Source organism: Callithrix jacchus, chromosome 11, assembly GCF_049354715.1.
Source record: "Callithrix jacchus isolate 240 chromosome 11, calJac240_pri, whole genome shotgun sequence".
In the NCBI taxonomy this organism is placed as follows: Eukaryota; Metazoa; Chordata; class Mammalia; order Primates; family Cebidae; genus Callithrix; species Callithrix jacchus.
Genome location: NC_133512.1, coordinates 23,007,629 through 23,022,679, shown reverse-complemented (window position 1 = coordinate 23,022,679; position 15,051 = coordinate 23,007,629). Strand labels below are relative to the sequence as shown.

General features: G+C 45.6%; 1 protein-coding gene and 1 long non-coding RNA gene across 8 annotated transcripts in view; one reads left to right on the top strand and one right to left on the bottom strand.

Moving 5' to 3' along the window:
- The window catches only part of LOC118143629 (uncharacterized), a 67,290-nt gene extending 54,989 nt beyond the window's left edge, over positions 1-12,301 (bottom strand). For 2 of the 3 annotated variants that reach the window (XR_013523886.1, XR_013523888.1), the window contains exon 1: positions 11,437-12,301. This is a non-coding gene — a long non-coding RNA (uncharacterized LOC118143629). Of the gene's footprint in view, positions 1-8,251; positions 8,336-11,436 lie in introns of all 3 variants that reach the window. The other variant, XR_013523887.1, reaches the window with a different exon arrangement.
- VOPP1 (VOPP1 WW domain binding protein) overlaps positions 11,780-15,051 on the top strand; it is a 94,448-nt gene continuing 91,176 nt past the window's right edge. For 2 of the 5 annotated variants that reach the window (XM_017975209.5, XM_035253459.3), the window contains exon 1: positions 12,305-12,544. In XM_017975209.5, the coding sequence (XP_017830698.3) occupies positions 12,491-12,544 (54 nt within the window). In that variant the 5' untranslated portion in view covers positions 12,305-12,490. Of the gene's footprint in view, positions 12,545-12,981; positions 13,165-13,226; positions 13,343-15,051 lie in introns of those variants that run through there. The other 3 variants (XR_013523885.1, XM_078342467.1, XM_035253460.3) reach the window with 3 other exon arrangements.

Below are 15,051 nucleotides of genomic sequence, written 5' to 3'. Positions count from 1 at the left end.
AAAAAAAGGAAGAATAAAAAGAAGGATATATATATATAATCAGTGGTCACTCATCATAGTGATATTTTCTTTTTTTTTTTTTTTTGAGATGGGGTTTCACCATGTTGGCCAGACTGGTCTTGAACTCCTGACCTCAGGTAATCCACCACCTTGGCCTCCCAAAGTGCTGGGATTACAGGCATGAGCCAATGCTCCTGGTCCATGGTGATTTTTTCTAAGTTATTTATGGGAGACAGATAAAAGTGCAACATAACATTAAGGAGCTAAAGTGACAGAGAATATACTAGTCAGAAAGTATCCAATCCAGGCAAGCAACCAAGGAACTCTGGGCCAAATGGGCACACCTTGGCCAGAGACCCATAATGCAAACCTGAGTTTTGAAGAATGGCCAGGGGACCTTCTAGAAGATAGTGGGAGGACAGAGACAATGCTTGGGCCTTGTCACAATTTTAATCGCACACTTTTTAGTGGATTATTGAAGAGGCTTTTATTTGCTACATAGTTTCAAAAGCTCTGACAATCAAAACTTTCCCAACACTTTAAACAGTGGTTCAGAATAGCAATGTAGACATTTCACTAGGATTGCAAAATTTAGCAAAGAGATGCCTTAGGAGAAAAATCAGCAACAGTTTAAAGCTCACATTTATAATACATACTCCTAACCCTCTTTCTTCCCTTCACTTCTCTCACTTACTCTTCCTTCCTTAAATATTTGTTCGACTCCCACTATCGTCCTTGACATTGTGCCAAATTTTAGACATACAAAAATGAATGTGACATATGCATGCACTTAAAGTGATCATAGCTTAGTTTTGGGACAGGGGAAGAGGAATAGAGGTTACAAAAAAGAAACATGTCAATGCTGTGGTGGACGCAAGCTGTGAAAGAGAGAGGCACCCACTGAACAGCGAAAGAGAGAGGCACCCACTGAACAGCCACGTTCGTCCTTTGAAACATATTAGAAGACCTAATCTGACCGTACTGGATAATGAGGACTCCATCGGCACTGGCTGTTGGAGCAAGAGGCGGCTGCCCTGACTTGCCAGGGAAGCACAGGCAGAAAGCACTCACAAGAAGCACTCCAAAGAGTGGAGTTGTTCATCAGTGGGGGCACAGAGATACCAGCTTCTCTGGTCATTAGAAAACATATGTCAGGTCTTTGATGTCTAACATGAACCCAAGGACATTTACTAAGGAAGCACAGAAAAAGTCTTAATGAGCACCTTGATTCTGATTATAACTCCAGAGTAAGAGTAACTTTTGAGAAAACCTCCCAGTAGCAAATAAAGCCAGAGAAAAATAAAGTGTTGATTGTCCTTTCCAGTGGGTTGAATGGAAGAGACGTAAAACCTACCCAAAGGATGAAGCGAAGTGAGGCATTAATAAATCTAGATGCTTGGTTTTTCTGATTGAAAAACGTCTGGATTACAGTGAATTTACAGAGTGCTTCATGAGTGTGGAAAAGCTTTCTAGCTTACTGCTCTCCAGGGAACTTTTCTATTTACTAAGAAGGATGGATGGGCTTTGAGCTTCACTTCCTGCTTGTTAACAGGTTTGGGAAAGTTACTTTTTGTCTCTGAAGAGTAGTGACTAATGTGTGAAAAAGGCATAATAGTATCTACGTTCCAGAGATGCTGAATGACTTCATGATATTCCAAGAGTTCTTATAGTATATAGTATATGACCTACTACTGAAGACTCCCTCCCTTGCCACTAGTATTTAATAAATTATGTTGTCTTAATAGAAAATGACATTAAAAGCATAAGTAGAACTGAGATTTGTTTAAATCTAATGGAAGAAAAAATGTAAGACTGTTGTTTTTTCATTGGCTTGGCTAGACTTGCAATGCCATGCCAATCTATGGACTGCCAAGGCTGCCACCGTTTCAATTATTCATATCTTAGAAGCATCATTAACTAAACCATTATCTCAAAACCTCCCTATGCCTCGCTGATTCTTTGTATTTTTTCATTCATCAGTTCTCACACCAGATTTATCAGGAAAAAAAACCCTTTTACTCTATCTTTTTAGGTTCATTCTGTGGGGACCTGTTGATTAAAACAAGAAAAGACAGATTAATGTAAGAATTCAGCTCACTAATGTTTAAAGTTAGAGGCTTATACAGTATACCTAACTAAGTAGAGGAAAGGAAGGTGATGAAATTTGTTCTAAGAGAGGAACAAGGACCGAGTGCGGTGGCTCATGCCTGTAATCCCAGCACTTGGGAGGCCGAGGCAGGTGGATCACAAGGTCAGGAAATGGAGACCATTCTGGCCAACATGGTGAAACTCTGTCTTTAAAAAAAAAAAAGAGAAGCAAATAGGTTTCTTCTTCTTTTTTTTTTTTCCAAATGGAGTCTTGCAATTCTCCTGTCTGAGCCTCCCAAGTAGCTGGGATTACAGGCACATGCCACCATGCCCAGCTACTTTTTGTATTTTTTAGTAGAGAAGGGGTTTCACCATGTTGGCCATGCTGGTCTTGAACCCCTAACCTCAAATGATCTGCCTGCCCTGGCCTCCCAAAGTGCTGAGATTATAGACATGAGCCATCGTGCCAGGCCACAAATAGGTTTCTTTAGGAAAGAATAATAAGTGGATTTTTAGGAGAACAAAAAGAAGATACGATATTTCATAATAATATATGTTTCTGCAAGTACAGTGTTCTTTCCTTCTTCTTCATGGCCGTGAAACTATACCAGAGAGGGGATTTATCACAGGTTTATTCTTGATTTTCTTTCTGGGAGTAGACCTGCCAAAAAAGAATTTATGGCAGCCTCATTTCTCAGCAGTTGCTGCTTTTAGTCAGATAAGAGAAGCTCTGAGGCTTCTTTCTGCATCTCTTGAAATTAGACATAATGCCTGGCTGGTTCCCTTCACTGCCCCATTCCCCCACCCCAGCCTACACACACACACACACACACACACACACACACACTCACAAACACAGTCACCCATACATACGCACTCACACACACACTTTTAAGATATTTAAGATGATCCTCACAAATTCTGTCCAGACAGGGATTACTTTTTTAAAATATTTTTTTAAAGTAGTGATGGGGTCAGGTGTGGTGGCTCATGCCTATAATCCAAGCACTTTAGGAGGCTGAGGTGGGTGGATCCCCTGAGGTCAGGAGTTCAAGACCAGCTTGGCTAACATGGTAAAACTCTGTCTCCACTAGAAACAAAAAAATTATTTGGGCATGGTGGCGTGTGTCTGTAATCCCAGCTACGCAGAAGGCTGAGAGAGGAGAACCGCTCAAACCCAGGAGGCTGAGGTTGCAGTGAGCAGAGATTGTGCCATTGTACTTTAGCCTGGGGCCTGGGCAACAACAGCAAAACTCCGTCTCAAAAAAAAAAGTATAGGTGGGGTTTTGCCATGTTGCCCAGGTGGGTCTCAAACTCCTAAGCTCAGGCGATCCACCCACCTCAGCCTCCCAAAGTGCTGGGATTACAGATGTGAAGCCCTGTGCCTGGATATTACTTATTTTTACAAGCTCTTCTAAGCTTGTAACTTTGTTGACCTGAATAGGTTAGGCCTTTCTTGCAATAAACCTGACAGGATTCCTGAAGTCTAATTCCTGTGCACACTTTGGGCAACATCCTTCAGGTGCATTGTGCAAGATACCTCACTCAAGGTTTTAGTAATGAAAAAATAATCAAAATAGCCATGTGTCAGCTTCCCATACTCATCATCAAAATCAGCCATTAGATACAGCCAGAATCTACTTGTCTCTACCTCTACTATCATATAAAGGAAAAAAAAAAGCAAGATTCCCCAAACTTCTAATGGGAAAGGGAAGGGTAAGCCTGGAAGCTGAGTCATGAACAGCCCCTTCCAAAGGAATAGGAGTGACTAGCGTTATGCATCCGCCAGGTCCTCACGGAAAGGTGATGGGCCTCAGGCGCCTGCACAGGGCTGCCCCCACAAACTATTCATGGGCAAACCGTTTGCCCGCCTTCCATTCACAAGAATGTGCCAATTGTAACAATTGTCAGGTCTGCAGTCTAAGTTTACCTCCCGAAACTGAAGTTTTTTGAATTCCACAGTGATCATGTTGATTATAAACTTATCTTCCCAGGTGCACAACAATTTAAGATGAGATAAGTAGTTCCTCCACCTACTTAGAGACATCCGCATAACCAACTTTTCCTTTACTCCCTTTTTCTCTTGGTGAGTTCAACTTATCTTGTGTAATGTGGATTTACTGGGCACCAGCTAATGTCTCACAGGAATGTAACCATTCACCTTACCACCTACCTGCCTCTCCCCCTACACACCTTTCCCACTTTAAGGAAATGTATAACTATAAAACTTCCTGAAAACCTTTTTGGAAAAACAGCCACAGAGGCTCATGCTTTTCCCAGATATGCCCTAAGGCGAGGGCTGAATAAACCCTGATGATTGAGACTTTTGCCTCAGTCACTCATTTTGATTGTCACATATCACAAATTATATTGATATAGAATCTATATCTATATATAATTATAGATATAGAATATATATAATATATATATAGTTCTTCAGTCAAATTAAATTTAAAGGAGTTTAATTTAGCAATGAACGATTCGTGAATCAGGCAGCCTTCTGAGCCAGAATAGGCTCAGCAACTCCAGCACAGCCACATGGTGGAAGATTTATGAACAGAAAAACTAAAGTGATTTACAGAAAACAGAAGTGAGGTACAGAAACTGCTGGATTGGTTGCAGCTCAGAAATTTGCCTTATTTGATCACAGTTTGAACAGTTGGTTACATTTGATTGGCCAAAACTTGTTGATTGGTACAAGTGTAGGCTACGGTCTGTTTCTGCCTCCACTTGTTATTGGTAAGTACAGTGAGTTCTAAGTTTCTCTTCAAAGAGTCACTTTATTAGTATGTTCAGTTTCCTTGTACTTTGTTCTCCATTTTAAAGTGTAACTTCTTCATCTCCTTGCTCCTAGTTTCGGTAAACAACCTTTCCACGGCTCTAATCAGTAGTTCACATCTGTTCCCCTGATCATCCGCTCTGTCCTGAGTCACTCTTGGTCTCCTGCTCTGACCTGAGTCACCTTTAGTGACAGTTCCATAATTGTCTTTCCCACCGAAACTGCTCACCCCACCACTTTGGCTGGAAACCCTGCTCTCTTTAAAATAGCCTATTGGAATTAGCTTAGACAACGGGGAACAACACAGCAGTAGGGGCTACCTGCATCAGGGATAAGAACCCCTTCTCCTCCCTTGTTCAGGTGTGCTCTCATCATTGCTCCATCCTTAAGATGCACCCTTCTATAGAAGTAAATTGCCTTGCTGAGAAAATGTATGTTCCAGTGCTATTTCTTTTGCGGCACTGAAAATTTATTTCTAACAATATAGTTCACCATGAACAGAAACACCTTTAGGTTGAACTTAAACATGTATGAACTTTAGACTAAACTTAACACAAAAAGTCACCTCATTCCTTGCCTGGAGTAATGGAGAGGAGAAATAGCCACCTAAGCAACTATGATACATAGTGCTGAATGCAGAGACCAGGGAGTGTGAGTGTAGACCAAAATTAAAATTATAAGACTCCAACTCACTGAATGAATCCCTCTTCTCAGCCAAGGGAATCTCAAAGGAAACCTAAAAAACTAGTTCAGGTGATGATGATGGGACAGGAAGTGGGACAAGCCTCATGATACCCTCCTCCCTTTGAATCCAGGCACAACTGACCAGCAGTAACATTAGAATAAAGATTTTAAGACTGACAAAACAGACTCTTTGTAGCAATAAATACCAAATTCCAGCCTGAGTCTATATAACATCACATGACAGATAGTAGGCCCTGAAGGAAATCAAAGTATTTTACCCCAAAATATATTTCTTTGACATATTTTGGAATGCCCCGGAAAGCTATGTCTTACGGGGAAATGTATACTCTAAAGAGAATCCCCTTCCCTTTCTAGGTCTTTTCCTGATGCAGGAGAGATTAACTAAGAGTCTAGCACCTTTTTAGATCTGATAAGAGACGTTTACCACCTGTTCTCTCTGAAGCCTGCTACCTGGAGGTTTTATCTGTATCATAAACCAGGTCTTCACAATCCCTTGTCTTAACCCAGACACGCCTTTCTATTGTTTCCAGGTCTTTAGATAATAACTTAACTCTTTCAACCAATTGCCAAACAGAAAATCTTTGAATCTATCTATGTCCTGGAATCCCCCCAATCCCCACTTCAAGTTGTCCTGCCTTTCCAGACCAAACCAATGTACACCTTACATGTATTGATTGATGTCTGCCTGTAACTTCTGTCCCCTAAAATGTATAAAATCAAGGTGCAACCCGGCTACCTTGGGCACATGTTCTCAGGACCTCTTAAGATTGTGCCTCGGGCTTTGTCATTCATATTTACCTCAGAATAAATCTCTTCGAATATTTTACAGAAGTTGACTTTTTTTGTTACCATGAGGACTACATTGACACATGAATAATACAGAGTGATCACAGGAGAATAAAAAATTCCAGGGAGCACTTTCATGTGACTAGAGGCTATGGGTTGTTAAGACCCCAAAAAACGAAGGTGTGGACCAAGCTGGGCCCAACATTGCACAGGGTTTGACCCAGATTTCAGCAAGAACCTCATTATACACTCATTAACATACTAAATCACACACCAACGTCATAACATTTCCAACAACACCCATATTTGGTATAGAAATGGGTTGCATGACAGTTCCAAGGAATCTCCACCTTTGCCCAGGAATTTTCATAAATATCCCACCCGTTGATTAAAGAAACCATAAAGGTAGTAGTGGCCCCAAACTCCATTTGCACAACTCTCTTCCGAATGCCAGCAATTCCCTTTCTTGAGTGTGTGCTTTTTGCTCTGCAATAAATCTCTGACTTTCACTATTTTCAACTCATCCTCGAATTCCTCCTTGCAATGCTGTCGAGAGCCTAGACACTGGCTGATGTCAGAGTCCCAGTGACATTTGAGGACTTCCCTAGCACACTGGTATCTGCATCACATCCATCTCCTCACTGCTCTTCTAGCATCTGCCCTTCCCTCCACGCTTCCTCCCAACCCAGACCTAATCTGTTTTTTTTTTTTTTTAAGATGGAATCTTGCTCTGTCACCAGGCTTGAGTGCAATGGTGCCATCTCAGTTCACGGCAACCTCCACCTCCTGGGCTCAAGTGATTCTCCTGCCTCAGCCTTCTGAGTATCTGCGACTACAAGGGTGCACCACCACACCTGGCTAATTTTTGTATTTTTAGTAGAGACAGGGTTTCACCGTGTTGGCCAGGATGGTCTTGATATCCTGACTTGATGATCCATCCACCTCGGCCTCCCAAAGTGCTGGGATTACAGGTGTGAACCATCATGCCTGGCCCCTGGTCTGTTTTCCACACAGCACTGGGGCTGATGCTTTTAAGGCTTAAGCCAGATTATGTTACTTTTCAGCTCAAAATCCTCAAATGATATCCCATTTATTTCAGAACTAAATCCAAGATCCTTACAACGGACTACAAATCTGGGTGTCCATTTCTTCTTTGAATATAGGTCCTACCCCTGCTAGGGTAGCGCCGAACTCCAGCCCTACTGATCCTGTCAGGAAATTCCTCAGGCCCATTTTTCCTGCCTCAAAGCTTTGATTAGCAGTCTTGTTCACCCTCCTCTCCTACCTTTGGGTCTCTGCTCCTGGCAATTTGCCATAGGGGTCTGGCCTGACCCTCCTTTTTTTTGAGATGGAGTTTTGTTCTTGTTACCCAGGCTGGAGTGCAATGGTGTGATCTCCGCTCACCACAACCTCTGCTTCCCGGGTTCAAGCGATTCTCCTAACTCAGCCTCCTGAGTAGCTAGGATTACAGGCATGCACCACCACACCCGGCTAACTTTGTATTTTTAGTAGAGACGGCATATCTCCACTTTGGTCAGGCTGATATCGAACCCCTAAACTCAGGGGACCCACCCGCCTCAGCCTCCCAAAGTGCTGGGATTACAGGTGTGAGCCACCGTGCCCGGCTGACCCTCCTATTTTTTTTTTTTTTTAATTTTTTATTGGATTTTAGGTTTTGGGGTACATGAGCAGAGCATGCAAGACAGTTTCATAGGTACACACATGGCAGTGTGCTTTGCTTTGCTTCTCCCCTTCACCCACATTTGGCATTTCTCCCCAGGCTATCCCTCCCCACCTCCCCCTCCCACTGGCCCTCCCCTTTTCCCCCCAATAGACCCCAGTGTTTAGTACTCCCCTTTCTGTGTCCATGTGTTCTCATTTTTCATCACCCACCTATGAGTGAGGATATGCGGTGTTTCATTTTCTGTTCTTGTGTCAGTTTGCTGAGGATGATGTTTTCCAGATTCATCCATGTCCCTACAAACGACACAAACTCATCATTTCTGATTGCTGCATAATATTCCATGGTGTATATGTGCCACATTTTTCCAATCCAGTCTATTATCAATGGGCATTTGGGTTGATTCCAGGTCTCTGCTATTGTAAACAGTGCTGCAATGAACATTTGGGTACATGTGTCCTTATAGTAGAACGATTTATAGTCTTTTGGATATATACCCAGTAATGGGATTGCTGGGTCAAATGGAATTTCTATTTCTAAGGCCTTGAGGAATCGCCACACTGTCTTCCACAATGGTTGAACTAATTTACACTTCCACCAACAGTGTAAAAGTGTTCCTTTTTCTCCACATCCTCTCCAGCATCTGTTGTCTCCAGATTTTTTAATGATCGCCATTCTAACTGGCGTGAGATGGTATCTCAATGTGGTTTTGATTTGCATCTCTCTGATGACCAGTGACGATGAGCATTTTTTCATATGATTGTTGGCCTCATATATGTCTTCTTTCGTAAAGTATCTGTTCATATCCTTTGCCCACTTTTGAATGGGCTTGTTTGCTTTTTTCCTATAAATCTGTTTGAGTTCTTTGTAAATTCTGGATATCAGCCCTTTGTCAGATGGGTAGACTGCAAAAATTTTTTCCCATTCTGTTGGTTGCCGATCCACTCTAGTTAGTTTCTTTTGCCGTGCAGAAGCTGTGGAGTTTCATTAGGTCCCATTTGTCTATTTTGGCTTTTGTTGCCAATGCTTTTGGTGTTTTGTTCATGAAGTCCTTGCCTACTCCTATGTCCTGGATGGTTTTGCCTAGATTTCCTTCTAGGGTTTTTATGGTGCCAGGTCTTATGTTTAAGTCTTTAATCCATCTGGAGTTAATTTTAGTGTAAGGTGTCAGGAAGGGGTCCAGTTTCTGCTTTCTGCACATAGCTAGCCAGTTTTCCCAACACCATTTCTTAAACATGGAATCCTTTCCCCATTGCTTGTTTTTGTCAGGTTTATCAAAGATTGTATAGTTGTATGTATGTTGTGTTGCCTCCGGTGCCTCTGTTTTGTTCCATTGGTCTATATCTCTGTTTTGGTACCAGTACCATGCTGTTTTGATTACTGTAGCCTTGTAGTATAGTTTGAAATCTGGTAGTGTGATGCCCCCCGCTGTGTTCTTTTTGCTTAGAATTGACTTGGCTATGCGGGCTCTCTTTTGGTTCCATATGAAGTTCATGGTGGTTTTTTCCAGTTCTGTGAAGAAAGTCAATGGTAGCTTGACGGGGATAGCGTTGATTCTGTAAATTACTTTGGGCACTATAGCCATTTTCATGATATTAATTCTTCCTAACCATGAACATGGAATGTTTCTCCATCTGTTTGTGTCCTCTCTGATTTCGTTGAGCAGTGGTTTGTAGTTCTCCTTGAAGAGGTCTCTTACGTTCCTTGTGAGTTGTATTCCAAGGTATTTTATTCTTTTTGTAGCAATTGCGAATGGCAGTTCGCTCTTGATTTGGCTTTCTTTAAGTCTGTTATTGGTGTAGACAAATGCTTGCCTTCCATATGTTTCACTGTTTATTTTTCTGGCCCTTTACACATTTATTTATTTATTCTATTCTCTGTTACCCCTCACTAGATTGAAATCTACATGAGAGCAGCCACTCTGCCCTTTATGCTGCTGCTTTGTCTATTTTGTTCACTGATGAATCCTATTCTAAATGCCCAGAATTTAGATTCTGGACAAACAAAACTTAGATTCTGGGCTAAACAAAATTTAGATTTAGACCCAAAACAGATGTAGATAAATATTTATTGAATAAATAAAATATATGTTCATCATTCATGTAGACTCCATAGTTTTGCAGGGCAACTACAAGTCAAGCCCAGTCTCTTATTTGTTTGGGGTTTTTTTTTGGTAACACACATGCCCCAGGCTCTGGATCCTCACTCCTCAGGGGCAGCTGAGCAGACCAGGATATGTCCAGTCCTTCCCCAAACAACTAATCAAGGACTTTCTTCTAACCCCAAGTCACACTCCCTTTAACAGTAGTAAATGCAGCTTTCTTTATCTGGTAACTTTTTCAGTGGTATCTGATGCCCTTGTAATTTGTGTTCAAAGAAACAGCCTGGCTGGTCAGCCCACACTGCATCCTCCAACCATGACAAGCAACCAGCACATCATTCAGGACCAGAGAGCACACAGGAGAGGTGTCAGACTGAGGGGAAAGCAGAGTCACAGTTCTAATTTTATACTGTGAAGAAACTTTGCACGAATCACAGGAAGTGGAACTTAGCAAGATCATCTTCTAGGCAGAGATGCAGGAGGAAGGTTATGGCAGACACTAGTATGTTGCTCACAAAGCAACAGCAGCACAATTTGCACATGAATACATTGTGAACACGTGTCAAAGTTCTATTTTAACCCATTAATGAGGGAAACAGTGGGATGACAAAGGTGCTTCCAAGGAGAATGCAGGCAACTGACCTACACGCACAGACAAAAGCAGGGGGAAAGGAGAAAGGAAATGCTGGCAATGAAGTGGATAAATCAGATAGGAAGCTAGTTATGACTCACCCCAGCAGGGGTCATTTGCCTTATATATACGAGCGCGCTCACACACACACACACACACACTCACTCTCTCTCTCTCTCTCTCTCACACACACACACACACGTTTTAATAGAGACAGGGTCTTGCTATATTGCCCAGGCTGGTGTTGGCAAACTCCTGGGCTCAAGCATCTCACACCTCAGCTTACCAGACTGCTGGGATGATAGGCATGAGCCACCCTTCCTGGCCCATTTGCATTTTTACTGGATGAGATCTCTTCTGTCACCACTGGAGAAACAAGATTTGTCTCTCTCACACACCACAAGGTCTCAGCTTAGTTTACTACAAGTTAACTTTTCCCCTAAAAAGAGTTGTAAAATACCCTCATTGTAAATAGTAAATCAAAACTACTAGAGTTCAATAACCTTTGACAGGCTTGTTGGACAAGTGCCATCGCATGACTGAAGGCCACAGGCATCATTTCTGCCTTACTTGCAAGTTCTGGCTCTGACAGGTATAGTCAGATGGTGCATGCTCTATATTAATCAAATGAAGCTTTGAAAGCTGGGAAAACGTTGGGGACTTACCTCGGGTGACATCTGTTTGTGTGCCCCCTCCTTCTGCCTTCTGTGCTGCGCAGCTCACGTCCTTTGTGCCCCTCTGTGATGCATCTACCTCCTGATCTCCACACACAGCATTCTGCATCAGGTGGTTTAAGTAACTCTCTCTCCCTCTAGGCTACATTAGCAGTTTTCCTGTCCTCCTTTGAGTCTTCAGCTCAGGATCTGGCACATCTTACAAGTTCGATAGTGTTTGCCGAATAACCTCATGAATGAGGTGGGACCTGAGCTGTGTTGTGAAAAAAGGGTGTCTGCGAAGACATGGAGGCGGGGTCAGCGGAGGCGAGGACAGCGCGAGCTCCGCACAGCTGTCTGCGGCTGGAGGGTGCCCTGCAAGGCGGGGCAGGTTGCGGTCAAGTTCAAGTAGGGTCAGCGTAGAAGGACACTGGCATAAAAAATAGCCACATCCAAGGGAGCGGCGAGATGTGGGGACCTTCTTTTACGGTGGACTTTCCCACCCCCAGCCGGCCTTCCCATCACGCGTGGGTGTTGGGGCACCGCCCCCGCGGCGCGCAGGAACGGCGGGGAGAGCCAGGAGCGGAGCGGCTTCGGGATGCCAGACTGAGCACTGGGTTCGTCTGGGGCCACCTCCCAGGGAAACAGCTTCCTCCCGCGGAGACTCTGCTTCTTTTAAAAGCCTTCCTGGGTCTATTCAAGGGCGACGGGACGACCTCCCCCGGGGAGGGAGAGCCTAGCAGCCCCCTCCCATTCGCGGGCCGGTGCAGCACCTCCTCCCGCCCCGGACGCGCGCACGCTGGTGTCGCGGGCCCTGCGCCCCGCAGCCGCGCCCGAGGCCGAGCCTCCGGTTCCCGGAGCCCGCGGGCGCGCGCCTGGCGTGTCGGGAGCGAGCGGCGGCCGGGGGCGGAGCGCGGCGCGCCCGGGCTCACGCCCGCTCCTCGCCTGGCCCCCAGCGCTCGCCGGCTCCTGGCTTCAGTCCGCCGGTCCGCCCCGCGCAGGGGCCGAGTTGCGAACCACGCCTGCGACCCAGCGTCCGGGCGCGCCGGAGAGGACGCGAGGAGCCATGAGGCGACAGCCTGCGACGGTGGCGGCGCTGCTGCTCGGACTGCTCTTGGAGGTAGGTACCGGGGACCGGGTGCTGCCGGAGGCGCGGCCCCCACGTTGGCTGCTGGGCAGTTCCGAGGCGCCCGGGAGGACCTTCCCAGAGAGCGCGGATGGTGGAGCGACGGGGAGCCGCAGCCCCGCAGCCCCGCAGCCCCGCAGCTCTGCGAGCGTCGCGGAGCTGGGAGGTGCGGGACCTTGGTGGCGGGGAGGCTCCCGGCCCCAGTCCGCGCCTTCCGTCGTTCCTTCCGTTCTCGCACCCCGCCCCCACCCTGCGGGCGAGCGCGTTTCCCGCGCGGGTCGCCTCCGCGAGCTCGGGGTGACCTTTGTACACCGTCCGCCCCCTCTCCCCGCAGCGAGGACTGAGGATCCGAGGGGCCCAGCACGGGGTGGGGGCGGGGGGGGGGTGGTCCTTGGGCGCGGCGCAGGCGCGGAGAGTTCGGGGCGTGGGGCGGTTCGGGGTTGGGGAGGGACGGGGGCCGAGCTGGGGCGAGGGGGAGCTGGCGGAGGGGACTGTGGGGAGTGTCGCGGGTGCGCTGGGGGACTGCGGGGAGTGTCGCGGGCGCGCTGGGGGACTGCGGAGGTGAGCCGCGGGAGGAGGCGTTTCCGCGTGTGAAAATGAAGCGCAGCCTTGAGGTGCGGGAGGAAATTCCGCGGAGAGCCTGGCGCGGTGGGGGTGCGGAGCTGAAGCCGGCGGGGAACTTGTTGAGCGGCTTCTGAGTTCGAGCGCCGGTGGCCGCAGCCCTGGCGGGGACCGCGGCTGCTCCTGGCTCTGAAAGTGCATCATCGCATGGACCACTTCTCGCTAAAGCAGGTTCCTTAAAATGTGAACTAGAGGTGTCGAGTCTGAATCAGGGCTTGTTCGGCTTTCTCCTCAGCTTTATTATTTTGAAGGAAATTTACATTAAATTAATGAAGTCACAGTAAATAGGTAATGAGTCCCACGCCTCTTTCTGTTTTAGGAAGTTGTGAAACTCTTCCTTAACAGTTGAAGGTTGGTGCTGGAAATTGCTAGTTTGTCTTCGCCGTTTATTAAAAAGTAATTATTACAAAATGTTGGAGGAAAAGTGTTAGTTTTCCTGAAAGGAAGGCTGGCGGAAAAGTGTTTCCTTGCTCCAGGCCCGGCTATAGCCAAGACTTCCTGTCTCTGTTCAGAAATATCCCCCTAACTCGACGTTTAATGTTTTTGTGGAGTGCCTCTGCTTGCATTCTTTCCGTTTGTTCAGAATTTTAAAATCTTGGGAATCGCATTCTCTCAGTGACTCACCATAGATAACAAAGAAGTGAATCAGAGACTACTAATCACATGAAAACAGATATGTGTGTACCTTAATGTGTGTACGGATACTTACAATCTTTTTTTAATCAGCATTTGCTGATATTATTTAGCATTCCTTTCATTCTAGTTTATGTCACCCATGTCTCCCAGGCCTTCTGTTTGAGTGGTTGACCCCTGTGTGTAGCCTAGATGGCCTCAGTGGCTCCATTCTTTCCCAAATAGCTGTTTCGTTACATAAGAATTTATCGTTTTAATAGGAGTTCAGATCATGTCTGCAAAGTTGAAACATGACGTAAAACTGAAACCTAAATGCCCAAGGTGATGCTTTCACAAAGTCAAATATTAGATGATTGGCCGTTTTTGTTTCGGATGAGACAGTGTGGTGTCACCGACTTTGACATGTTGATTATCCTAAGTACCCACTTTTGTCTGTGCTGGAGAAGCGTCTCTCTGAGGAATTAAGATTTCTTTATCATTCATCACATGGAATTGCATGTAAGGGATTTGTAGCTGAGATGTTTCATCTCCCGTGGGGTGCTCTGATGGTACCTGGGATGCTTCTGAAGTCCTGAATCACATACCTGGGTGTGCAGTGGCAGGTGCGGAACATGTACTGTGGCAAATGGCTCTCTTTACGTTGAGTTCATAAAAGCAACCCCAGGAGCTATTTGGTGGCTTCTGGCTTCTGACTGCCGGCTGCAACCTGGAACATTTGTCTTAGCCTCTTTGTTCTGCCTGAGCTGGTTTCAATGTCTAAATTTGCCATGTGGTTGATCATAAACCACCTGAAATTAAGGAGTGGCCTGTGGCAGTGGTGTCTCCGCCCCCAACCCCCGGCACCCTGTCCCTAGCTGGCACCATCCAGAATCTCACATGCATAGGGTGTCTGTGTTAGTGAGAGGACCTTGAGTAGGAAGGGCAATCCAAAGACTTTTGAGAAGGGCTTTTCTCCCTTGCCTCACCATCCCTTTATAAAAATTTACTTACCTGTTAGACATAGAACTGCATATTTATTTTTGCTTAGCAAACATTTATAGAGTGCTCCAGGGTAACTGCCACGCACTTTTCTATACATGTTACAAATGTTTTCTCATTAATCCTAGCAATTACTCTGATCTTCATTTTTTTTTTTTTTTGAGACAGTTTCGCTGTTGTTACCCAGACTGGAGTGCAATGGCACGATCTCAGCTCACTGCGACCTCCGCCTTCTGGATTCAAGCAATTCTCCTACCTCAGCCTCCCGA